Raw genomic sequence first — 26,408 nt, forward strand, 5'->3', positions numbered from 1 at the left:
ATAAGGAATAAACACAATACCTTTACGAATAAATGAAACAGCTTTTCAAATAAAAGTGGTGCGTGTATTCGCAAAAGTATTGCTTTCATTTTTTTTTCAATTTTTCATATCTAATTAAGCATATATGAGCCGCGGTGGCTGAGTGCTTAATATGTCTCGACATACTACCACAAGCTGGTTTGCGTCTTTTTCCGGGTACTCTGGCTTTCCTTCGCCAACAAATCTAGCACGTCTTATATTACCTTGGAAGTTAATAGAGCCTTAAAGATTAAAAAAAACCTATATAGGCTGCAATGTCGAGAATATGTAAAACGTACCGGTGCAAGCTTACATTTGCATGCAGGCTAACGTATAGCCTTTCATAGTGTCCAACAAAGAGCTACATGTAATACTATTTATATTACATATATATATAATATACAATGTACATGTTTGATTAACCACCAGGCACCCGTCTCTCGTATTCAGTCATGTGTTGAACTGTACTTCAATACCCATTAATCATTTATATGTCCCGTAGAGATCTTTAGATACAAAACAAGAATCGTTTTACTTCCTTATATCGATAACCTCGATATTCTAAAAATTGAGAGATGGCGACGAGCAGAAAATGGCAAGGCAGAAATTGTTCTCTCGTTGTCGTGGTCTTCATATTAGCCGCAGTCAGATCTGAAGGTATGTAATAACTATAAAAAAACCATAATGCTGCATTGAAAATTTTTTTTCCCACAACACCGAGAACAGTGTAATTTATGGAGCTATCCATTCCTTTAAATTTTAACATTATCTTACAAATGTGAAGTCATGGCCATTTAAATGCATATTTATACACAGTGACAACGGAGATTAAGAAACACAAGTGATTACTAACATTGTTAAGAACAATGGAGAAAATACGGTTTCATATAATGGTCAGTTACAAACAACATCATATGGTTAAGGCAATACAGAAAATGAATAACAAAACAGATGTTTTCAATAGAGTTTGCATTACGAATTGTTTTACCATAATAGTAAAGCAGGATGAGGAATGAAACACTTTTAAAATCTGTGATCTAGAATTTTCATTTTACAATCCAAACTAACGATGACTGTCATGAAAAAAAACGATAGGTACGAAAGAGTAATTGTGACTTTTAATGTATATAGGTTTATTGTATCAAACCAAATTTGGGTACTCGAACCTGCTGAAATACGGGTATAATAGGTTAGATATCGAGTTGAAAATGTCATTGTGAATGGTTATTCGTTCGATAGCGTCATTATAACTGACAAGTGAGGGCCTTATTCTAATGAATACAGCTACGGACGTGAACATAAAGACAATCACACAGATATATATTAAACTAAATGTATTGAGGGCTATTGGACTTTTGACTAAGTCAGTTGTATACAGGTATATGCAGAATACCTGAAATGAGACTTTTAACTTAAGAATTCCAATTATTAGCACACCATATGTCTAAAATGAAGTAAAGAGCACCACTATATTGTACGGTCTAAAATGTCAATAATTATCCTATCATTTATTTAATCTTTGCTCATTTATTTTTAGAAATTAATGATAACACCATATACTAAAATAACAGACCTAAACTTGAGCTTAATATTAAATTATTCATGAATATTTTCATGTAATTCATGACCAAAGAACTTCATGAATAATTTAGGAAAACTATTTAATAAACATTCATGAATCCTTTCTTTCATGAATTCATGAACGTTCATGAATCATTTTTTATTCATGAAATCATCAACATCCATGGACAACCCATTCATGAGCATTCATAAAAGTCCATGAATATTTTAAGAATATTCATGAACTTAAAACCATCATGAATGATCATGAATGTTTCTTCATGATAATTCATGAGTTATTTATGAACTACCACTCGCAGCAGTATGCACAAACAATTCATGAATATTCATGAAACTTCATAGAGAAGCCATATGACAATTCTATTGGAATTAATTCAATATTTGATGAAACAAATTTTTATGACAATAAGTATAATCCATATATTAATAAACAACACCAGAAGAGTTTAACATGAAATCACTAACAGTTTACTGTGTTCATTATATTTTAATACTGCCACAGATAAGTGATAATCTGTTTTCAGTGATACGCAGCATAATACATTCCAAGTAAATTGAATTTAGTATTTGTCCAAAATAAACCTATAGTTGTAAAGCATGATAGTGCATATTGGCTATTTAATTCAATAACATTTGACAAAATTCCACCAACAAATATCTATGCACAAAACACTATAGCAATAGTAGTGTGCAACAATTTCATGCTGAAAAAGAACTGCAGATAAATCAAACTTTACTGAAAGTGTTCATCTGTGCTTAAAAAATCCAGGAATGGAATAATCTGTTCATTAATGTGCCAAATCTTTCATTTTAAGATGAATAGATGTTTTGGCGGGAAATATATAGAAGTCATGTGACTCATGTGATCATGTGACAAGTCATGTGACTTCAGTGGATATTCATTAAAATTCATCATTTTTTTAAATAGCATGTCAAGAATAATTCATGAAGTTTTATGCATAACTGATATTCATTAAAATTCTTAAAAATGAATGAAAACATTTTTATTTATTTTGAAGAATTTTAATGAATATCAGTCATGCATAAAACTTCATGGATAATTCTAGACACATTGATCATGAACAATCATGAATGTTTCATCGATTCATATAACTTCATGAAGAGTTCGTGAGAGTCATTTGATGAATATTCATGATGGCATGAATACCATCTCGCAGGGGTATTTTCTAAAGTAGTAGCGATGATCATAATGAGGTAAAAACCGTATAAAGTTAGTATATTAATAATCCGAAATAAAAGGCCAAAATAAATTCAAAGTAAAATCAAAATCATGTCTATGGAATATATATTCAGCCACTATAGGGACTTCTTCAGTCCGATATAACACTAACACAACGTGTTCGTCTCTTAGCGATGATGGTATTGATATACTTATTGGGCAACACAAAAATACTGCGCCCTACATTTTCTATATGTAATCATGACTTGTGGTACACCCTTGGAAATGTCAACAACGCACCTGTTACATTTCTGTCATTTTGACGTTAAGCTTAACATTTTCTGCTGAATGTTGGGAAATATGGCATGTGATTGTTTGCTTAATTTATGCATGACAAACATATACTTGTTAGTCAATTGTCATATTAAATTATGTCTCGCCATTAAAATCCGTTAGTCTACGACCAATAATACAATTTGTAAAAATATTAAAAGCGAAAGTACGTAAACCGGAAATGGCTGTCCAATATGTCATCGAAAAAATAAGATCATGTGTTATCGATACACTCATATCGGTTTGACATTAGACGCTAAAATAATGTTAAGTTAAAATAAATAAAACATGACAAATAAACATGTTGCTATGATTAGTCGTTTTACTGGATATTTCCTTTCGAACACCCACCGTGGCTTAGTATTTTTAAGGATTTAAACGGTGGTGAGATGGTGAGAAGAATGAGAAAGTCAAAAGCATGCCGACGACAGACACAGAAGTGTGGATGCCGGCATGTGTTGATTGCAAGGTATTTACGTTATTTGTTATCGGGAAAATGTCATCATTTGATGTGACAAAGGATTTCCTCCAGACTGACATAGTTTCTGTTGTATTTGTAAAAAAAAAAAAAAAAAAATAAAACAAAATTCGGTAAATACATGTAACCACAATAAAACTGAACATGTCTGGAAGAGTATTTGTTTACAAATTTGCATTGTTATGATGAATTTCAAACAGTTCCTAACACCGACAAAAGTTAGATTATTGTTGTTACAAAGTCATTGTTTCATAGCTGTCGAGTTGCAACGTTTATGTATGCATTTTAAACGAAGTTGGGAAAATATTAGAGCATTCCGTGCAGTTAATAGCTTGTTTTTACAAATTACGTTTCACAACCTCCAAAATGGCGATAGTGTCGTCAAATAGCCCTTAAAGGTAGGTTTCGCTCAATGAAATACAATGACTGCGAAATTGAAAATTATCCTGTACATAGATATCATCTTCAGATCATTTTCAATGCACACAGCGAACAAGCTTGACCAGGAAAATACTCCCCTAAAAATAGATCGAAGTCAAGCTTTACATAGAACATGACGTGTTTTTTTTCCAAAACGAGGCCGCATCAACAAACGGAAGCGCGCAACAAAATTTCAGATATTGACAGTCATGACACGGTTTCTTTAGTAAAAACAACAACAACAACAACAACAAATCGAAGACGATTGATTGTTTATACATATCAGATCATCTAAAACACTTCATGTTACTGACATACGCTCCCTAGCTTAGTACATCAAACTTATAATAGTTAGTCTGCTACTGCATGTCCGGTGGCATATGTGTTGAAATTTAACTCACCACGTGCAACACGTGTCAAACAGAATCTGGGCTAGTTCCGCATGAGATGTGGATTCTGTTTCTTCTTTTGCTATATGCAATCTCCGACCTCCATTCTCTGGTTATATGCTAGGGTGTTACCGATTCCATTCTAATTTCCTCCTCTTTGTTGCTGATTCAGATACATTTTTTATCACACACGCTTTCATTCAGCCATTTTGTTTATTTTAGTACGCAACAATGCGCATGTGCCAAACTTCGACAACCCTATCCATTACAGCTTCATTTCCATACTATCCAGTCAGTCTGATATCGTTATAAATCAAGGATTTCCTTTAATTTAGTATGCAAGACACATTTGTGCAATCTGATACGCATAAAAAAATTAAATCAAGGTACTTTTAATATGTTTTTTTTCATCTTTTCTTCCGTTTATCGAATTCTACAAAAACATATTCATTTGGTTGGGTGAAACCTACCTTAAACAGGAGGTGTTGTAATACAGGTGGCCGAGTGGTCGCAAGTTGGAATCCCACGTGAGGTAGTTGCCAGGTACTGGCCGCTGGTCGGTGTTTTTTTCTCCGGGTACTCCGTTTTTCCACCAACAAACATTGCGTGTTCTTACATGGCCATGGCTTTAAATAGGAAACTAATAAACCCGACCCATCCAAGACGTCTGTAATAAAACAGCAACATTGAAAACAAGGTTTTAAGGAACCGATATTTGGGCTTATTTTAAATGATCATAAACGCTTATAATATTGCATCACATGTCAATACAGTCATTGTTTTTGTCTTTTTTTGTAATATATGCGACTGGTATGATATGATAAATGTTTGTATCCTGTTCTTAATTCATGCAATCGGCAACTAGTCACTGGCATCTTCATTCAAGTCTACAACAGCTACGATGATATAATCAAATATTTACATTCACTTGCAATTTATACTATATAAACTTACCAAGGCAAAGTGAAGTCTTTGTTGGCATAACTGACAACCAAAACGAGACCATAAGACGTCATTAATGTTGACATGGTGACGTCAACTGATCGCCGTCAAAATTTTCATCTTGTCAATTAAATTGTGGTTGATAAACAGATTTTCTAATCCAATTCAAACAATGTTAATGCAAAAATGCAGAAACCTCAAAATGAGTTAATATTGTAAATGTAAGTAATTAACTATCTTCCTATGGGATCCAAGGTCTATATAGATGCCATAGCTTTGCTGACAATCATCTCATAATGTGCGCTAGAAGACAGTTTAATACTTCATAGGATGGCAAAATACAAAACTTTTATACAGATCGAACATATTAAGGAAAACTAAAGCATAATTGGTGTAAAAATAGTGTCTGGATTATATTCACTGCAGGCTTCTGTATGGCGTCTTTCCGCATTCGCAATCAACATACAGTCAAATTGCTGTAAACCATAATAGTGCAAGTCTAAGGGTGCTATTTTAAACACTGCCCACATTCCTTATAAATCTCTGATATATTAAATGCACGCCTTTAAACAAGAAATGTCCAAATCGAGAGGAAAAACCCCACACATATCCTGTTTGAATTAAGATCTACGAATAACTAAGCGACTTCAAACCATGATATTCCAACGTGTTAATAAGCGTTGTTATTTTAATATTTCTATTTTTAGCATTTGTTAGTGTTCAAATACACTAATTGTTTGACTTCCATCTTTGTTACAGTGATAATATGCCACAAACTAATCCTTTACCGGAACAGTGTCACTCTTTTCAACAAGATCTCTCACTTCGGCGATCACTATTTCCGGAATTCATATAGTGCAGTTGGAACAATGTGTTCAATATTGATGTATTATAATTACTACTTTATTTCCCCCAAGTTTTACACTAAAGATGATAATAGATACAAAAATCAACAGGTGATGTTTTTGTTTCTGGAAAATGTTGTAGAACAGATAATAGAACAAAAGTTTGAATACAATATAAATATAAAACAAACTGACTGGTAATTGTTATTTTAGATTATTCAATGCTATCTTTTTTATTCTATTTTTGAAGATAATTTAGACCGTTTTGCTATATCATGATTCAGTATAAGGTGAGCAAGCTTAGGGAAGTTTAGACATAAAACAATATCTAGACAGACATATTGATGATATTTGTTCTAGTTACAAAAGACAAAAATAAATCCAAAATTTTATGTGTCATTTAATATGTGGTTAAGACTCAATCTTATCAATATCATAGGGCAAGTGCCCATGATTAAATTAAAATACACATTTTATGGTTTGGCAACGATATCACAGTACATTTTGTATTATGAACTACTATCATAATCTAACAATAAATATTTATTTATTTTACATGCTTAACAAAACGTTATTCAACCTATACTCATTACTTTGATCGAATATAAACACTTTCGGTGGTATTAGCGTAAGGTGGGGATGGAAAGGAGGAGGGGGAAAGAAATAAATAAAAAGTTCATCAATATTAAAAAGTGTTAATAAGTTTACAAAAAGTGTTTACAAATGACCTTATCTCTACAGCAGTGGTTTTGCGCACAGAAATATACATAGATAAAACAGCCATACTCATCAGATATGCATTTTAATTGTTATTTCAGAGAACCTAGCTATCTTAAAGACAACTACACAAAGTAGTAATTATTACAGCAATCGGTATCCTGCCAGTTCAGCTGTGGATGGATGTAAAAACACAGTTTTAGAGGTTGGTTGTTGTTCACACACAGCAGTCAGTGGTCCCAATACGGTTTGGTGGCGTGTCGATCTGGGACAAATCAGCACTATCGATAGTATCCAGATCATATACAGAGGTAAGCCTATGATTTATTTCATCAATTTTGTGTTTGCATATTTGCCATTGTGATGCCATTACTTTGTCAAGGAAATTTACGTCATCTTCCCCGAAAAGGATAACGTTACACTCAACGTGTATCATAACTCTTTTGTGTGCAAAGGCAGAATATACATTTTTAAAATTAGAGTGTATTAATAAAATCGTAGTATGTAGGTAATATGACTTTATCACATGCTATGCTATGTTACAATATTATTGATACAACCGGACTGGGTTCGAGGTGCGTTGTAGAGATCACATAATGTATAACTCGATTTTTCACGAAAAAAATCAATGTGTTTCTAATTTTCACGAAAAAAATCAATGTGTTTCTAATTTTACTTTTATTTAGTGTTGGTCCTTTTAATACATCAAGATTACTGGGTGTTAATTATAATTTATTTATCGTTTCTTCTTTTTGTAGAGCATTGGCAGATCAGATTTGCCGGGTATCATCTGTACGTTTCTAACACCACAATTTCTCCACAAGATGGCGTCCTCTGTTACCTTGACACCAGTATCACAAAAGATGATGTACAGTTGAATGTTATACACCAGTGCCCGTATGTAGGTCGGTATGTGACTGTGTACAACTATAGAACAAGTCCGAAACAGTACAACTGGTATGATGACAGTGCTATACTGGAACTTTGTGAAGTGCTAGTTTATGGTATGTTTTTCCTCATATCATTATTCAGCAATATACTACTTTATCAATCAAATCTCACTGCACGTAACTATTTTCAAAACGATAAGTTCATATTGATTCTATCGATATCGATACTTTTTGTAGATATACATATTATGTAGTCAAAATTAACACACCTAGAATATTTATGAAGATTTCCTAGTTGCATTGGTACAACAGTTATTGAAACTCGATAATGGTAACCATGCTTTCATTTGTAATTCGGCCTTAAACTCAAGTTATACTGAATATATCTTTAGCAATGATTTATGTAAATGCTTTTTTCTATATGATTTTATACCAGCAAATAGTAATTAAATTACACTCGATAATGGTAAATGTTAATTTGTGGGTATTTTATTCTAACAGAAATCGCCCAGTGTTATTAATGAAACAGACATGTTTATTCAATATTGCCAATTGCTAAGTGAATGTTCAAGTGATTTCAAAGAATATGAGTATGCCTAAAATACATAATTTTACATCATAGCTAACGATTAGATCAGATGAATTTATCTAATATAGTAAAAAGATAACCATTGTTTTGGTGTCTTTGTTTCTGTTCCAAGGGTGTCCGGCTGGGATGTTCGGCAATGACAACTGTAATCAAGTATGCTCGGAGAGTTGTTACGGAGGGAACTGCAATCCTAAAACAGGGATTTGTCTGTGTAAGTACATATAGTATAACTACTGCAATGGTAACTAGGGAACGTTCAATGTGTCCTTCATCTCTATTAAGTACTGGCCCACTTCGGCATATCAAATTTGAAGGACAGTAAATGTTACACAACGCTATCGTTATACAACGACGTTGGTTGATTCTGTTTTTTATTTAACGAAAAATTACCAAAAGTATTTGTTTCAATTTCATAGTTCGATGCTTGGCTTTCAATTGTAAGATTCATACTTAATGAATGTGATATCTCATACTATGTGTTTTTTTAGACCTACACTACACTGTTCTGCTGGCAACACAATGTTACAACATACAAGATATATATACACTTACTTATCTTCATATAATGTGAATTTTAACAATTAAAAATAATCCGCTGACAACAGTGCGTAAACGATATCTATTATTGGAACAGTATTGATGTTTAATAAAAAAAATATTACACATAGCTGTAGAGCAATCCAGAACATGGCGAAATCGCTAGTGGAGAATTGTCGTTTAGATGATTTAATATTTAATGCATACAATACATATATGTATTTTTTAATTAAAACAAATTAAAATACATAGAAAACTGTGTGTTATATCATTGTTTTTTGAACAATGAGTAACATCATTACATATGGGCATGGTATTAGGATTTTATTGAAATGCTATCAATTATGTAAAATACTCTTGTTCGGCGGTAAAACTCAAAATTTTCAATTAAGGTAATAGTGTAAATCAAGCAACTTGTTCAATTGAAGAAAATTATACCAGTGCGTCCGCTCCTATTCTTAAGATACAAATTACCTATCTACGGCGTCGTATCATCTTTAAATAACATATAGATATATACTATAATAACATGATAATTATTACTGAATATATATATGGCACCAAATCAAACCAAATATTGAAAATGCATTCGTCATCCTGTTACGTCGTGTTACTCGTATGTTTTCTATCTAAATACGTTGTTTGTTGTTATATGTCTGTGTAGTGTGTATTCGTAAAGCGTGTCTCATTGTATTCGTACGAGAGTGTCTGATACAGTATGACTGTATTAACCGTTCTGTTGAGATGGTTTGTGTGACCATGAGAGTGTTAATTTTCCAACGAGCTGAAGAGACCTATCTATATATACTGCATCAATTCATTGACAACATTAGATGTCACTGTTACTGGATACAATAACACGAAGGTATGTATGAAAAACATCGTGTCCTTTGCGACATTTGATCAATTGCTATTACCACTTGATAAGCTTTATAAATTGATACAAAAACATAAAGAATATCAATTAATATTGAACTTGACTGTACGCAAATCCTTACAATATAAATATCACTTTCCATTTATGTATTATTCTATTCTATGGCTTAGATAAAGATATAATTATATTGATTACAATGACGTAAACACATTTTAAGCATGTAAAGGCTTTTCACTCTTTATGTTCACTATATTTTCTCATGATCTATTTTGTAGTGAATGTTTAAATTTAAAAATTAACTTATCATATCAATTTTTGCCGTTTTATATTAGATATGGTTATCTGCCATCAGGATTATTTGATGCGAACCATGATTATCGCCATTGTAGACAAAATAAACTATGCAGATGATTAAAAATTACCAGGTTTGTCTATCATTCATGCCTATTATAGGCACATTATATATACTTTCATATTTCATCAAGGATATGTGTCTAAATAAAATCAGTTTTAATAATTGTCGAGGATAAACATTATGTCAAGTTTCGATTATTAATCAACTGAAGATATTTACGGGTATTTATCAGTGCATATAGAGTCTTGCAGTTGCATGCGAGTTTTGATAAATGGAATCAAATATTATATATAGTTGCAATAGGAATGATAGCTTATGAGATTACACAGCTAGGAGTTGATATCAGGGTCAAAAGACCAACTAAAAAGGTCAATATTACAAAAATAAAACAATTTTGACAAACGTAGGTTTCCAGATGACATGGTTTCCATGAAACTTCATATTTTCTGATGACATATCTTTTTGGGATTGACTCTGAGGTCAAAAGATCATCTACAAATGCCAGTGTTACTGAAAAAAATGGCAAATATTTTGTTTTCAGACGATAAGAAGGATTAATTTCTTTTTGTAGGATTTGATACAATGGAAGTTTATGAGGACACATATCTCGGGATTGATTTTGGAGTCAAAGGTAAACCTCAATGGTCACTGTTACTAAAATAGGTCTATTGGATAACCTGTGATAGCTGTTAGCAATACACTCAAAATGATTGATCAAATACGAATTCTACAGAGAAAAATAAGACGGGCTAAACAGTGAACAGCAAACATTGTTTGTGTAAATTCTGAATAACTCAGCGTTATCTACATTAGAATAAAAATTAAAAAAAAACAGTAAGGAGCTGGAAATGTGTGATATCTATATCTGATGTACTAATACGAGCAAATGTTGTCAAATCTTAATTATTGAGATTGTAAATAAAGGATTACGTCACGCATTCAGCACTGGTAGGTAGCCAATACTAGCATCCAATTTAAAAATAAGCCCACGTACCAAATCCCAATCGTATAACAATGTCCTATTCAGAACACAATATGAGCTAGATATGGGAGATATTGACTCATGATTTGATCTCCTACAAGAAATACATACACATATACACAAATAGTTTACTTCCTAGTAGCAATATATTTGGCTTTACGTTACGATATGGCGAGAAGGTACAGATACACACAAACTCAAGGCATTTTACTGATAATTGTTGTTTCATTGTCCACAGTCAGATTGGAAGGTAGGTAATAAAGCAAATTTTTCAGAGAAACAACGTAATATGAAAACATTACTGTGTTGTTTAAAATGTATTTTAACTGAGGTTATTGTGATCTCAAATAATTATTGTAGATATTTTGAATTGTAAGGCTATAATTGTTTTACATATTTGGGTAGTCTACATGTCGGAAACCTGACACACTTTGGAGATTGCAATTTAATAGATTCACAGTTAATGTGATATTGTATTACGTAACCAGACATGTACACAAACGCCACATAGGGAAGTTAGTCAGTACGCATACATATAATAACCAAATATAAATGTAAACACCAAACTAAGTTAATACTTTGTTTACCGTCCTATTCAACGTCGAATTTAATTTATTTTTCAAAAAAGTCTTCATTCTGTAATCAAATATTATACATGATAAGTAAAAACTCCTAGTATATTCTGTTTTCAAATATCACCGAACTGTGCGTTTTTCATTTATTAATTTTATCTGTTTATACAAAAATATATTAAAGATAAATACATCTGATCAATTTTTCAAAATTTCTCTATTCTTGAAGCTTTTTAACGACACGTCATTGTGAAGTAATTTGATTAATACCGTTGAAATTCCAAATCCTTGATCAATACGATTAATCAGGTACATGTATAGCATGTATGTTGTACCCATACCCGAGTCAAAGTCACGTACGTTAATCAAATGCAATACATACCCACTGAGGAGTTGGTGGAATTATGTTTAGATAAGAACATGCACCTAGTAATGTAAACACTACTGTATGAGCGATTTGAGTAGTTCTAGACTAAAAGTTATCTACTATACACTGGCAAGGACCAGGGTTCGGCCTACAAGACGTCCGACCACAATGTGTAATGCCGGACTGCAAGCGAGATTGAACATTCTACAAACATTCACTACAGTGGGCTTTTCTAGCATATCACAGTAATACCTACTTATCTAATTTCCATTAGAACTGGGTTTTTTTCGATATAGATATGCAAATTTTAAAGTACTTAATTGTCCCTTAAAATGTTAAATGTAAAAGTGAAAATAATGATTATGTAGAGGATAAAGTCATTTAACATAATAAAAAACAAAGGAGTCACAACCAAATACGTACGGGGTAGTCGCAGAAATAAAGAAACTGAAGGAACTGGAAAAAAAGCCGCCCTACACTCTAAACTAATGTATATAAATATTTCCCTTTTTTATACATTGATATAACAATAAAAAATTAGCGTCACATTACATGATATTATAGCATTTGACTGGGGTCCATACCTTGGATTATTATTCCGAGAAAACTATATTATTCGATGATTTTGAATGAGGTTGTTATTGTTTTCTTTGATCAATGGATCCAGACTTTAGCTGAAAATGATTGAAATGATTGTTTAATTACGTTCATTTACTAACGAGATTTAAGTATACGTTAAGTGATATGTAGATCAATACAACATCAAGGGATAGACAATCGAAAGTCCTTTCAATAAAATTGTCAAACATTGTGAAACAAAAAGTGTAAAATAGGAAGCTTAACTTTTGTTATTTCATGTGGTGATATCTGACGCATTTGGCCTAAACAAAATGATTATGATGCAACCGCTGTAAAACAGATATAACATTGTTTTAGGTATAAGTAACAACTTAACAACTGGAGGTAAACAAATCTGAAATTTAGATGTATGCCATAATCAACATAGCATAGTTAAACGCTACCAAAATATTATAATGAGATAAAAAAAATATAAAACTAGTAAATTAATAATCCGAAATAAAAGGCCAAAATAAATTCAGAGCAAAAAAAAAAAAAAATTTCTATGAAATATATAATCAGCCACTTGAGGCCTTCTTCAATATTACCAAAATATTTTAATATGATTACCATTACAATGAACAAATTTTACGGATTTATATTAAACTGTACTGAAGTCCTTTTCACAAAGTATATAAAATAAATAAGACAATATTTCCTAAAGAAAAGTATAGACAACATGTGACAACAATAATTATATTTTATTTAATTATCCGTGTTATATTACAGAAAACATCCAAGACTGTTACATAGAGTAGTAATTTTTATGACCATTTTTGGGCAGTGATCTGTTGATAAACCCAGAAAATTACGGACAAAAGATAATGTTTCGAGGTTCCTCTGTGAGATGGTGTTAATGGCAGTATGAATATTCATGAATGATTCCAGAACTTTAATTGTGTTTCGTGAAGAAACAATTATGAATAATCATCAAATAACTCTCATGAACTCTTCATGAACTTTTCTAAGTCCATGAAACATTCATGACTATTCATAAACAGTGTGCTAAGAATATGTCTTTAGCTTTCATTAATAACTAAGAACTTCATGAACATAATAATAAGATATTGATGAATGTTCATGAATTATGTTTATAAATAATCTATGAAAAATTAATGAATGTTAATTAATTATCCATAACCGTCTCGCAGAGGCTAGCGTGGAGGCCATCGATCTAGAAAGAATGAGTACCATCATTAGAACTATATCTATATGTAGTGGTATGCTTACCCATTATCTAAATGATTTGAGATACGTACGTACTAATGCTTATTTTCAAAGATACATTACAGTAAACGTCGCACTGTCAAAGATAGCTGCACAGAGTAGTAATCATAGTAATGATTACTGGCTGGCAAGCGCTGCAGTAGACGGATGTCATAACACAACTATTCAGTCTGGTTGTTGTACACACACAGCCGGAGATCGAAGGATGGTTTGGTGGCGTGTGGATCTAGGACAACTCAACACTATCGACAGTATACAGATCATATACAGAGGTCAGTTCTTTTGAGGTTTGCTATTTATCTTTTGGAAATAAAGCATACAGATGTACATACATAGTATGCATTTTCTTTATGTGACATTTGAGTTGAAAAAGAACCTGTTACACCTACCTTTGGATTTTACCCACGAAACAGTTTAGGAAAAGCCATGTGCATTGTGTAGTACTATCACAGAGAACCTATAACATATCTTTAAAAAATGCAAAGGCCCAATAAACTAAGTAAGAATGTTCAATTTACGTGCAAATCAATATTTATCCATTGCATTTTGTGATGATGATGAAAACCCAATATGTCTTTCAGTGAAATGAGAACTACGTGTAGTTACTAATTACAAACACTGCAAGAGTCTGAACAAAATCCCAAACAAATTAGTTGAGAACCAGTGCCAGTTGTCAAAATAATTACCGTCGATTATTCAGTATACGGTTTGTTCAATAATGTAATATTTAAAAGTCTGTTCTTTTGTCATAGGTTCTGTGTTGTGTGGTGTAGGTGTAGATATGTGGGACTCCAATGCATATTTGGTAGCTTCAATATATCTATTCTGAGCCCCAAAGAGTGACGACTCGTACATGATTTCAATTGGGATTTATAGCAAAATACAAAGATATTACACATCAATGGGTTACTGATAACATGACTGCAATATTACCAACAGACCCTTAGGTTTATATAGTGTATGACCAACATACACCTGCAATACACATGGTAAATCTATAAAATAAAAGTTCTAAAACATTTCCATATTATGTCAAACACCAGTAATGTTAAGCAAATGTATTATGTTAACTAAGCACTGTCTTTTAACAGTGTATGCGTTTGCATGTGTAAAACTTATTTTCATAGCTGTAAGAAGGTTAAAATACTCATTTCTGAGCACTGACAATTAACGAATCTTCATTAAATCCATTTTATAGTGCAAAATGAAATTCCCTGTGCTTTTTACTCAATGTTTTTCATGAATGCTGCGATTTTAATGCTAGTAATTACATTTAATACAAATATCCTGCCGTGAAAATAGATACCTATCATTGTTGAAAGTGCCATAAATGCATTATCGGTGATTTTTATGCATTTTTCAAATATTTATTTTAAATATATGATATTGATTTTTAGGCCGACGGGGTGTTATGGGATAAATCATATTGCACATAAAAACATTTTTTCGCATTCAAGGAATGTCCTTGATGACGAATGCAGGTTGTCGTTATATGATTAAATAGTTGTTTTACATGTAGCTCGTGAACGAAGTTGTTAGTAAACTAATTGAAAAGAAACTAGCCAACTCACATAAACAATATTCTAATTACTTGATATGCCCTTTCTATCTATGGAACAAAGGGCTGCTACGCATTTATAGAGCATATAAGAAATGTTTTAATCGTTTTTTACGTTAATAAGAACGTTAATATGTTATAATTTCAGCCAATTTTACATTTAGACTGGCAGGATATGAACTGTATGTATCAAACATAACCACATCACCAACAGATGGCGTCCTCTGTTACCATGACATCAGTGCTACCACGACAGCCGTACAGTTAAATGTGACACACCAGTGTCCATCTGTAGGTCGGTATGTGACCGTGTACAACTATCGGAACGACCCGAAAAGGTACAGCTGGTATAGTGTTTACGCCGTGTTGGAGCTTTGTGAAGTTATCGTGTATGGTAAACTTTCTATTATTTTATCTCACTATTAATAAAGATTTGAAAATATTAATATAAACATCACTGATAGTATTTTGATATCCGAGTAAATTAAACCATCTTTGATACTTCTACTAATACTGTCGTTATATCCACCAATGGAATGTCTCATATTAAAACAGGAGGCAATATAACAGAACAGGTAATTTACTCCTTTGGTGTACATCAAAATCGATATATAACGATACACTGTGGTTAAGTGTGGCTTTAAAGTTGGACGGGCATCGCTCTCTCTGCTAATCTTAAAGTATTTGCAGTCCCGTGATCGGTAAGACTCTTTCTCCTTAGTTTTATTATGAGATAGACCAAGGATGGGTTTGATGTCAGTAATAGTAACCCCCAGAGTATCAAGAATGAGGTGTTCAATAACCGATACAAAGTTGTATCCATAATTGTTTCAACCGATGCGTCATCCTAGATATTAACTTCACTTGGATATATCCATGCGATGTTCAATAACCGATACAAAGTTGTATCCATAATTGTTTCAACCGATGCGTCATCCTAGATATTAACTTCACTTGGATATATCCATGCGATGACTAATACCGAACTGAAGATTATAATCCAATAACTTACCAATCTGACTTAAAGAATCGGTACGTCGCTTCTTTGTTACCGACATTTCAACAACCAATACCTGATCTGGTAACATGAGAAATAGAATCGGCATACTTGCTCGTGACGACACCATCGTCCATTTCCTCTCTATGTTCTTTCATATTTCTTCGATTAGTTTTTCTGACAATTCTTAAACCTATTCAATGAATATATCCTCATTTCTATTCAGTCACATGATCACACAGATAATGAAACCTTATTCAAAATATCATTTCAACATATGCAGAACACAAATCCAAACTTCTACCGCAATTATACGGCAGGTCACGTGTACTGCAGGATGTTGAATGAACATGTGAGTTTCATAAGATTAACAATACTAGAAACCGGTAAAGTTGATTATTTGATTATAATATTGTATCAAACAATAGTTTCATCAACGATAATGAAGGATTTATGTGTACTAACAATTGGATAATTCGATTTTTTATGAGTTGACCGTATAAAAAATCAAATTATTGAAATTGAAATATAATGTAATTCTGGTACATCACTTTTTGAAGTGAAAATCTATATAAATTAGTTTGTGAGTAGTGTATTGTCGAAAAACGTCTCGACAGTCGTATATAGATTACAAAATGTATTTATACAATACACGTATTAAATATCTGCCAAATACCTTTGTTACCAAATATATAAGGTATACCTGATATACCTACATATTTTGAGCGCATTTTCTAATAACTCCTGTCGAACTTATTTTATTTGATATTAATTTGCTCTAATAATGGCTCCTTTTTCTTGTTTTTACTGATAATATCTGTCTGAAGGCTGTCCAGCTGGGAGTTACGGTGACGGTGACTGTAGTCAAGTATGCCCGGCGACCTGTTACGGAGGAAACTGTAATCCTAAAACAGGATCTTGTCTTTGTAAGTTAATAATTAGCATATGGTGGGAAAGAAAGTGTTTCGTATTTGTAACTACTGGCCTGCATGTGTACATAATAATGGTACCTTGTAATTATTAAAGTAAAATAAAGGCATATGATGAACCTAGCTCTACAACTTTGTTTATAGTTCGCTATCGCTATCTTACGTTTATATACATATATGTATGGTTATTCTGAGTACGACTACATTCTGTTTAGGAAATGGAGGATTTCGAACAATTAAACTAATTATGTCACTTTCTTTTGAACTTGATATATTACTTCCTGTTGTGGTTTTAGTAGTAAATTAATCCTTTTAACAATTTAGATTGTACTTCTGGGAGATTTGGCAACTTTTGTGAGAACGCGTGCTCATTGTGTGACGGGTTTGTGTAATAAAGACACAGGTGCCTGTTCAGTTTGATATAATTTACAAATATAATTTTGTATTAAATTCACCATGTACTACTTTTATGAAAACGTTTAAATACAAGTCATATCGTTGTAAATTACGTTCCGTATTTGGATAACAAAACATTGCTATATACATATATATCTCTCATTGGTTTGTAAGTGGCAGCATTACTGAAGCAAACAGATGCAATTAAATAATATGTTGCTCTCCTGGCCTTGTGTCAGAATACCTGCCAGTTGAATTGTAGTGGCGGACTGTGTGATAAAGACACTAGGAATTGTTTATGTTTTGATCAATTTGATACGTTAAATATGTTTGTATGATTAAAATATATGCCTTACGTATTTGCTAATATATACATGTACAGATACGGTGTAGTTATATCTTCATCAACATAAAGCCATTCATTGATATAATTATATTAATATATCTTACCTGAACATTGTATCGATAACCAATGGTCATAATCACAGAAGTACTCACATTGCAATAGCAGCATATACATACTGAAATGGATATAAGTCAAACTATAGAAACAAATTTAAAATAATTACTATCAATTTTAACAGGGTGCATTGACGGAAAGTACGGCGATACTTGTGATGTTGACTGTTCCGTAAACTGTAGAGATAGGCTATGTGACGGAAACACGGGGTACTGCGGTGGTAAGTAATGTTACGTATCCCAACTATACTATTAATGATCAATATTGTGTTTCTATAAGCGTTTACCAAACCACAAACAAATCTATGAAAGTATTTGAATCTTCCCAGACGTGAACATGCTTAGATCGGTAACTACACTACGTAATACCTCGTTCTTAAACAACTGGAATGCATATTAGATTATTCGCCCAATTTGTCATTTTAATATGTCAAGATATGACGGATTTGTTTGCTTGGACGGGAAGTTTGGTAATACGCGTGTGTTAGACTGTTCAGTATACTGTAAAGACTACAATGTCGGCTGACATCGGTTTGTTTAAAACTGTTACCCATCTAGTCATATTTAATTTATTTGGTCTTTATCAAGCGTTTCTGAATCATTTCAAAGGTTTTCAACACTCACCTAAATTATTTCAAAATTCTTTCAAAAGCCATATGCGTATTTTATCCTAGTTAATAACTAACGTTTCTATACATATTTCAATATACCTGAAATATCAAAAGATCTTAATAGCCACACGTTTTGGCATTTCCATTATGTTGGGATAAGACAAATACATGTATGTATTGATGGCTGGTGTTAGACTTGAGCTCATTTTCCTTGGTCAGACCGATATACTATACCATTTGTAGATATTCTACTAGGACTATACCATTATGAGTTATCCTATCGTGATAATGTAATAAAATAAAACCCCAAAAACGATATTGAATGTTCACCGGTTGAGGTACCAGAAATTCAGGCTAAGTATATTCATTAGACACGGAACTAGATTCATGAAGCTGTATTGCATGCTACAAAAGCATAGATATTTTTTGTATACATTTTCATTGGATACTATAATAACTATATCAATATATCATATTGGAACTATATAGTATCAAATCACTAGTGAAATCGGGAACGGAAACTGTTAACAGGATGCGTTGACGGAAAGTACGGCGATACCTGTGATGTTGACTGTTCTGTTAACTGTAAAGATAGAATGTGTGACGAGAACACGGGACACTGTGCTGGTAAGTAATGCTGGAATAACAAAACAACACTATATTTGAAGAAATATATGTCGAATTTCAAGACTCATTATTTAGGAAAATGGACCTTGTTTAATACTTACAATGACATTAAAATATTTTACAGATTTATTTAGAAGTGATACCACAATATATGCATGTCTTGGTGTTTCTTTGTTTTAATATGCTTTATAGATTAGAAAATGATTTATTATAGGACTTGTCTGTTACAAAAATAATGTACTTGCTTTAACTACATAACATGTGATTAAGTCAGTTTTATCAAGTACCATGCCCTTGGGATATAACTTTATTTGAGTACATGGTATTTTTATTGGTGGTATAACGATATAAAAATGAAATAATGCTTTCAAACAATACCACTGATATCACTTTAAAGATATAATGTAACGTCAGACAGTGCATTTAAGTCCACTTTCTACTGAACAACACGTTGTTAAAAATATAAGCATGGAAATGCGAATTAAACTGTCTGTCATTTTCAAATGTCTAGTGCTTTTTATCCCTATCAATTAAATTAGTCAAATATCTCAATAAAAGGAGACCGAAGTTGATTACATACAGCATCTACCAGTGATGATATTTGGTCATTGGATTTCTATAGTGATTAAACAACTTTACCGACAAACCTGATAAAAGGATTCAGCAAATAACACGTACTATCAAAACGAACTCAAAATGTAATGATTAATGATTACAGGATGTGTTGACGGAAAGTACGGCGATACCTGTGATGTTGACTGTTCTGTTAACTGTAAAGATAGAATGTGTGACGCGAACACGGGCCACTGTGCTGGTAAGTGATGTCGATTTATCTTCGTTAAACTGTTGTATAATAATTCATTAAAAACATGATCCGGCTATATTTGACTTACCATTTCCATGTTAGCAATATTGTATTTCGATAAGCTTTCACCTAAACGCTAACACATATATGAGAGTATTTTAATTTCCATAGACGAGAACATGCGCTGTTCGATAACGTTTGGAAAGCACATTTCATATTTCAGCTCACTTTGCCATTTTTCCGTTTTTATTAAATGGTTTATGAACGACACATTAGAAAACATGTTATTTTTAACTCGTTTACTGCATTATTCAGATGTCAAGATAAAGTTAGTTTTTAAAAGGTTGTGTGGACGGGAAGTTTGGTAATACATGCGACTTAGACTGTTCAGCTAACTGTAAAGACATGCTTTGCGCTGAGGATACAGGGTCGTGTACGGTTAAGGGGATGACTTCAAATACATAATTGTGTTATGAATAGTTGTCTATGTTATGGAATAATGCGACACAAAAGGACAACCACATGGAAGTGTGTCATTTCAGTTAATTCAATCAACGATTGATTTTTCCATTCACCATATTTCATTTTGCTCATGAAAGATATGTTTTGAAATAACAAATAAAAGGGAGATAATAAGTGTTTCTTTCTGTACATTACGTTAAATATAAATAAAACAAATTTGGAAAATTTGTTGAAGGTGTCTTAATTTGCTTTTCTACAGTGAACTCTGATAGATCCTTCAAATGATTGGACATCTACTTTTCTAGCACTATTCCTTTATTTGTCTATGTCCGCCTAACCTCTTCGCATAATTTCATATGATTTTCCAGACTGCATTGTTGGGAAGTATGGAGTTGATTGTGCCAATAACTGTCCGGCTCTCTGTAAACCTCTCAATTAGTTGCTTTACAGAACTACACAAAATGTTATGTTAAATTGATGTTTCTAGATGCTTTTTGATTTTTATTGTCTAAATATCAATTAACCGATACCGATTAACACCTCTTATTAGGTCTAAAACTATATTTTCAATCGAGATTGCCATGAAATGAACATATCGTATTGTAAGATACACGAAATGTTCGATAGGTGTTAGTTATGTCAGTAAAATTGTTGTTTGTTAAAATATATGTTCAAATAACATTGGTCATTAGTTTTACGGTTTTTTTTATCTTTGAATCAGATATAATTTTACTTTTATGATGATTCTTCTTTGATACTTATGCATTTTAGAATGTCTTTCTGGTAAATTCGGCAATACATGCAACCAGGACTGTTCTATAAACTGCAAGGACACTTTGTGTGTCATGGACGGCGGGGACTGTATAGGTAAGTTGTCACATAAAATACATAGCATTATATCGTGAACTTGACTGTTCATACCGTACCCTTTGCTCTGAATTTTAATTATCGTTTTCAAACACTTCATATATCTTGATGTTTTTACCACTGATTTTTTACTACATTGACATGTATATGACACGAAAAAGTCCTAAACGTTATCGGATTAATTTAGTGTGCGTTGCTTTCTTTCTCAAGACTGTGTTGTCGGCACGTACGGCAGTTCGTGTGACCAGGACTGTTCTACAAACTGTAAGGATAGACTGTGCGCTAAGATCACCGGATACTGTACAGGTTAGATACACCAATCAGGATATGTGATATTGTTTATAGACAGCAATATTTGCAAAGACAATGCATTAAGTAATAACTGTTTGCAATGACTAAACTAAACGTCTGTGTAGCATACAAACTAAAAGCGTTTCCAGTGATACATGCGCAGTTTGCATGTAAAATTAGGGGATCCGGCCCTTATAATATCGGTGCTTGCTCTTGTTCGGATTATTTGAAGCTAATTTAGTATCTTACTTATTTATCAAAATATTAAACAAAATAACTTGAATAAGGCTCCTGACCTCTATGAACTCTGAACTCACCAGCCAGTGATTATTGCAATAAGTCAGCCATACACAGCTGATTCACCATACTCTAGACCCGATTCTGATATCTATGTTTTGATTTTTTAGAATGCGTTGCGGGCAAGTTCGGCAACACATGTGAACAGAGCTGTTTTGTGAACTGTAAGGACCGGTTGTGTGTTAAAGATACCGGCAACTGTACCGGTATGTGACTTTAACCGTCACTATAATAACCGAGGTCCTTAGTTTTTATATTATATATGATAAATACTTTAAAACGTTTGCTTCGTACTACACGGTATAAAAATGCATGGAGACGGGCTCGACATCTTTAAGAAGAGCTCAAGGTCGGGGTATTATGACGTCACAATCGCAATATCGACTTTGGGAGTGACGTCACAATAAGAATATCGACTCGATGTTATTTAAGAAATGGAAACATCAAGTCGATATGTCACGTGACTGTGTATTAGCCAATGAGGATGGTGGAACATCGAAGCATATCTAATATAAACAAATATCAAGAAACGATATATTTTTATCTGAGCATACCAATGAATAGCAACGTTTGCATATGCAAATGCTCAAGAACATTCCATACAATTAGAGATAATATATTGGGAAGAAGTTTCCTTTTTATTCAGAATGTATTGACGAAAAACATGGTGATAGTTGTGACCAGAATTGTCCTGTTAATTGCCTGAAAGGGTGTACAATGGGACAACGCCAAATGTACAAGTAAGGCGTCAATATAGTACACTAAAAATGTAATGAGGAATTAATCCATTGGTCTATTTCTACTATGTACTATTAGAAAATTATCAATCTGACAACTATAATACAATAATTTGTAGAGTTGTTGAATGAAATAAATCCGATCTGCTCAACGAAAGAAAAATTATGTACATATGAGATACTGAAGCAGAAATACAGATACCCATTTTACTGATCAAGTCAAAGTTAAAAAACCTTTTGTTCGGTTTTTGATCGCGCACTTCCGTGGACCAGTTCATATTGTTCTCGTTTTTATAAAGAAGATCGATATCCCCTAAATTAATTGATAATATTATTGCAAATGTCCATACATTATCTTTTTATGCAAAACAAAAGTAATGAAATCAGTATTGAGTTTATTTGCATTAAGTGACTATTTTCATTCCGGTAGTGCAGTAAACGTTCGAATTGAAGGTAATTTAATGAGGATGAATATACTTATTGATGCCCTAAAAAGGTTACAAATCTTTTTTTGTTATTCAGAATTCAATTAAGAACCTAATAATATCTAAGATCGGTAATACTGATCAGTTTCTTCTCTACTAGGTTGTAAAATTGGAAAGTATGGAGAAAAATGTTCAATGACGTGTCCAGTGACGTGTAAAGATTTTGTTTGTGATCAACAGACAGGCCAGTGTTTAGGTAAATACGTTATTATTGAATTTATATCTCTTCAGCTTATTTTGGTTAATTGGAAGGTATGATATTTTTTTAATTTGTTTTTGACTAGCCTGTCATGTGTACAAATTTACCATCTAGTGCAGGTAAATATAATTTAAAATCTGAAATATCGTTTATATCTAGTGTTTGATTTCATGACATGATTTCATTAGGCATTCCATAAGCGAAATGATATCTTAAATTGTACAAAAGTTTTATAGAGACGGAATCTTCTACACAGAATGTTATCCTGGAAAGTACGGGGTCGTTTGTGGTGCTGACTGTCCGAGCGTTTGTACAAGCAACATGTGCGAAAAGAATGATGGACATTGTATAACCACAGGTAAGTGCAAGTCTATTTATTCATTAATATTTTATGTTTTAAATTAACAAATTTGCATTTTCTTCCTAGTATAAGAAATCTTGAGATAGATGCCGATGGAACATGGTCAATACCAAAATATTGTTTGAAATAATTTAACTTATGCTTTAATCCTATTATTTTACCAGCTTATTAGTTGATTGATTTAAACTATGAAGACTGTTGAAATAACTGAATATATCCTGGATACCTTAACATTTATCACATCGGTAAGCAGAAATTAACCGTATTACTGTATACCTACCCTATAAAATCGTTCGTTGTTAAGGATATCTCGGATGAGTCGAGTATGAAATACCCATGTTGTAAAGATAACAAATGTGTTAGGACTTTAATCTTAGTCTCCTGATTACGTTATAGACTGTATATGGTACGTATATGATATTGTTTGATTATCAGATATTCCGACTCTATGTCAGTGTTTGTCCAGTGCTGGTGGTATGATAGGAACTATATTATGTGAAACATACAGTTCTACTATGAAAATTGATACATAATTTGTTCAATGACCAGTTCGAATATTAGAGAATTTTTAAAGATAATACATTTGTTTGCTTGGTTCTGTTTTTAACTTATGCATTTCTTCTTTAATGTTATCTTTCCAGATTCCTCCAATACCGAACAATCATCAGGTAAGAATGTAAAAGTGTTTAATCTGATCACCCCATAGTGTTATCGGATATAATACAAGACATTGGTAACAGATTAACATACTGTGACATCAAAGACTTACCGTCCATCCAAAATCAGGTTCATGCATGAATAATGTATATTCCTACGATGTCCTATGTATTGGATACGTTGGACCCATATTGATGTATTTTATTTTGTGCATTATTTTCTTCATTCCAGTCCAGACATATGTCATCGTTATAGTCATCTTGGCTGTTGTATGTGGACTAGTTGTTGCTGCATTGATAGCTGCAATCATATATCATTGTCGGTAAGTACCCTTTTAAAATGTAGCGTATTACTAATTACCAGATACGTTCCCATCTTTATCTATGCTATGCTAGAAGCCGTTTCCTGCAATTGATACACATGTAGGCGTTTACATTTCGACTTTTCGTCCGTACCTTAGTATAAACTTTCATCTGTATATCAATATCAATACGTAATCTCTGATTCCCTTTTTGAAGACCAGTCTATCGCCGATATGCAGATGAATCGAGCATAAACTGTGCTGTCGTAGAGTTAAGGCAATTTGTTGTTCAAGAAAAAGTTTTAATTCTTAAGCAAATATTTTCTTCATAACAAAAACATAAATGAGCCAAATTAAATACATTTTGATACAATGATATTGCTTATTTACTGTACATTTCTTTTTCTATTCTAGATACAGAAGAAGCAAACAGAATTCACCTGACAAGCGTGCAGGTATAATACAAACTGAAATTTATCAAGAGTGTGTGGTTTCCTTTGATTTGTTAGCAGTTCATTTAACCTAGCCAAACACAATGTTTGCATTGTTCCTCATAATAGAGCATTGATATTCTGCATCTGCATATCAAAAAGTTATCAGTCCTTACGTAAATTACGAACATAAAATGATGATGTCACAATCTATGCCTACTAACAAGGGATGTAACTCTGTAATATGCAAAAAGGCATATCCCTTTTTTATGGTTTCTATAATTATCTTGAATTTATTAAGGAAATTATTTTCATAAGTTATGTATTGGATTTTTTTATCATTACTTCAAATATTTATAATTAGTTATTAAGTAGCCATTGTGATACATTTTCCCATATTCTCCATATTCTTTTTCAGGTCCATCCGATGTTGACAGTAGCTACACGTCCATAGACCATCGACAGGTTGAACCCACCAATGTGTATGAAATGATGGTTACATAAACACAGTTTTAATGTCGTATATAGTGCACAAATATGATCGGATATTTGTCGTCGATACTACTGCGTAAGATTTTTCTGTAATCATTTCATTCACCGAAGAAAAAACTATAATAAAGCTAGGACATATATATACTGTTGTCTAATTTCACAAGAAAGTGTGCTGTGTTCATAAACAAAGAAATGACGTAAACGTACTTTTGTGTGAGACAGAATGGACTGTAAGTGCGCCCAACATGTTGGTTATCGGATTCCTATGCTGTAAAAAGGCTATGCATTTAGTTTATTGTCTCTAGTTCTCTGTTTCTTTGCTACTGTAATAACTAATTGATATGATACCGTTGCGTTGTTGATCGATTAATTAGTTTTCTACCACCGATATACTTGATCTATGAATCCGCAAAGTATATGGATATTTTTGCATGGCTATCGTGGATACTACGTGTACGCCAACTATACAATTACATAGCTGTGTAATACATGTATATTGATATTGCAGCATAATTTATTCGTTATTATA

At 32.6% G+C, this 26,408-nt stretch overlaps 2 protein-coding genes across 8 annotated transcripts; both read left to right on the forward strand.

Moving 5' to 3' along the window:
- Nucleotides 1–593: 593 nt before the first annotated feature.
- Nucleotides 594–8,607, forward strand: LOC138326221 (fucolectin-like). Its single transcript, XM_069272346.1, has 4 exons — nucleotides 594–675; nucleotides 7,005–7,214; nucleotides 7,662–7,907; nucleotides 8,495–8,607. Exons 1-4 carry the CDS (start codon nucleotides 594–596, stop codon nucleotides 8,605–8,607), a joined length of 651 nt encoding a protein of 216 aa, XP_069128447.1.
- An 847-nt stretch (nucleotides 8,608–9,454) lies between these two features.
- LOC138325029 (platelet endothelial aggregation receptor 1-like) lies at nucleotides 9,455–26,405 on the forward strand. Of its 7 annotated transcripts, XR_011208719.1 has the most exons (15): nucleotides 9,455–9,784; nucleotides 10,129–10,221; nucleotides 10,723–10,782; nucleotides 13,983–14,189; nucleotides 15,624–15,869; nucleotides 17,300–17,398; nucleotides 18,382–18,477; nucleotides 19,399–19,494; nucleotides 20,213–20,308; nucleotides 21,533–21,628; nucleotides 21,839–21,934; nucleotides 22,327–22,422; nucleotides 22,863–22,956; nucleotides 23,539–23,634; nucleotides 23,894–23,941. XR_011208719.1 is itself a non-coding variant. In XM_069270384.1 (14 exons), exons 1-14 carry the CDS (start codon nucleotides 13,874–13,876, stop codon nucleotides 25,889–25,891), a joined length of 1,584 nt encoding a protein of 527 aa, XP_069126485.1. In that variant the 5' UTR covers nucleotides 11,870–13,873; the 3' UTR covers nucleotides 25,892–26,405. The 7 variants fall into 7 exon arrangements, 1 of the variants encoding a protein (XP_069126485.1); XR_011208718.1 differs by having other exon boundaries at nucleotides 10,129–10,782; XM_069270384.1 differs by lacking the exons at nucleotides 9,455–9,784; nucleotides 10,129–10,221; nucleotides 10,723–10,782; nucleotides 21,839–21,934; nucleotides 22,863–22,956 and adding exons at nucleotides 24,640–24,666; nucleotides 24,887–24,977; nucleotides 25,371–25,411; nucleotides 25,806–26,405 and having other exon boundaries at nucleotides 11,870–14,189; nucleotides 23,894–23,995.
- The last annotated feature ends 3 nt before the right edge of the window (nucleotides 26,406–26,408 follow it).

The sequence above is a fragment of the Argopecten irradians genome, chromosome 6 (genome assembly GCF_041381155.1).
Source record: "Argopecten irradians isolate NY chromosome 6, Ai_NY, whole genome shotgun sequence".
NCBI lineage: Eukaryota > Metazoa > Mollusca > Bivalvia > Pectinida > Pectinidae > Argopecten > Argopecten irradians.

Coding starts and splice junctions, on each gene's coding strand:
- LOC138326221 (XM_069272346.1), top strand. CDS start 594: ATGGCGACGAGCAGAAAATGGCAAGGCAGAAATTGTTCTCTCGTTGTC. Junction 7,215..7,661: donor TATCCAGATCATATACAGAG/GTAAGCCTATGA, acceptor TTCTTTTTGTAG/AGCATTGGCAGATCAGATTT. Junction 7,908..8,494: donor TTGTGAAGTGCTAGTTTATG/GTATGTTTTTCC, acceptor TTCTGTTCCAAG/GGTGTCCGGCTGGGATGTTC.
- LOC138325029 (XM_069270384.1), top strand. CDS start 13,874: ATGAGTACCATCATTAGAACTATATCTATATGTAGTGGTATGCTTACC. Junction 22,423..23,538: donor AGATACCGGCAACTGTACCG/GTATGTGACTTT, acceptor CTTCTCTACTAG/GTTGTAAAATTGGAAAGTAT. Junction 24,667..24,886: donor CAATACCGAACAATCATCAG/GTAAGAATGTAA, acceptor TCTTCATTCCAG/TCCAGACATATGTCATCGTT.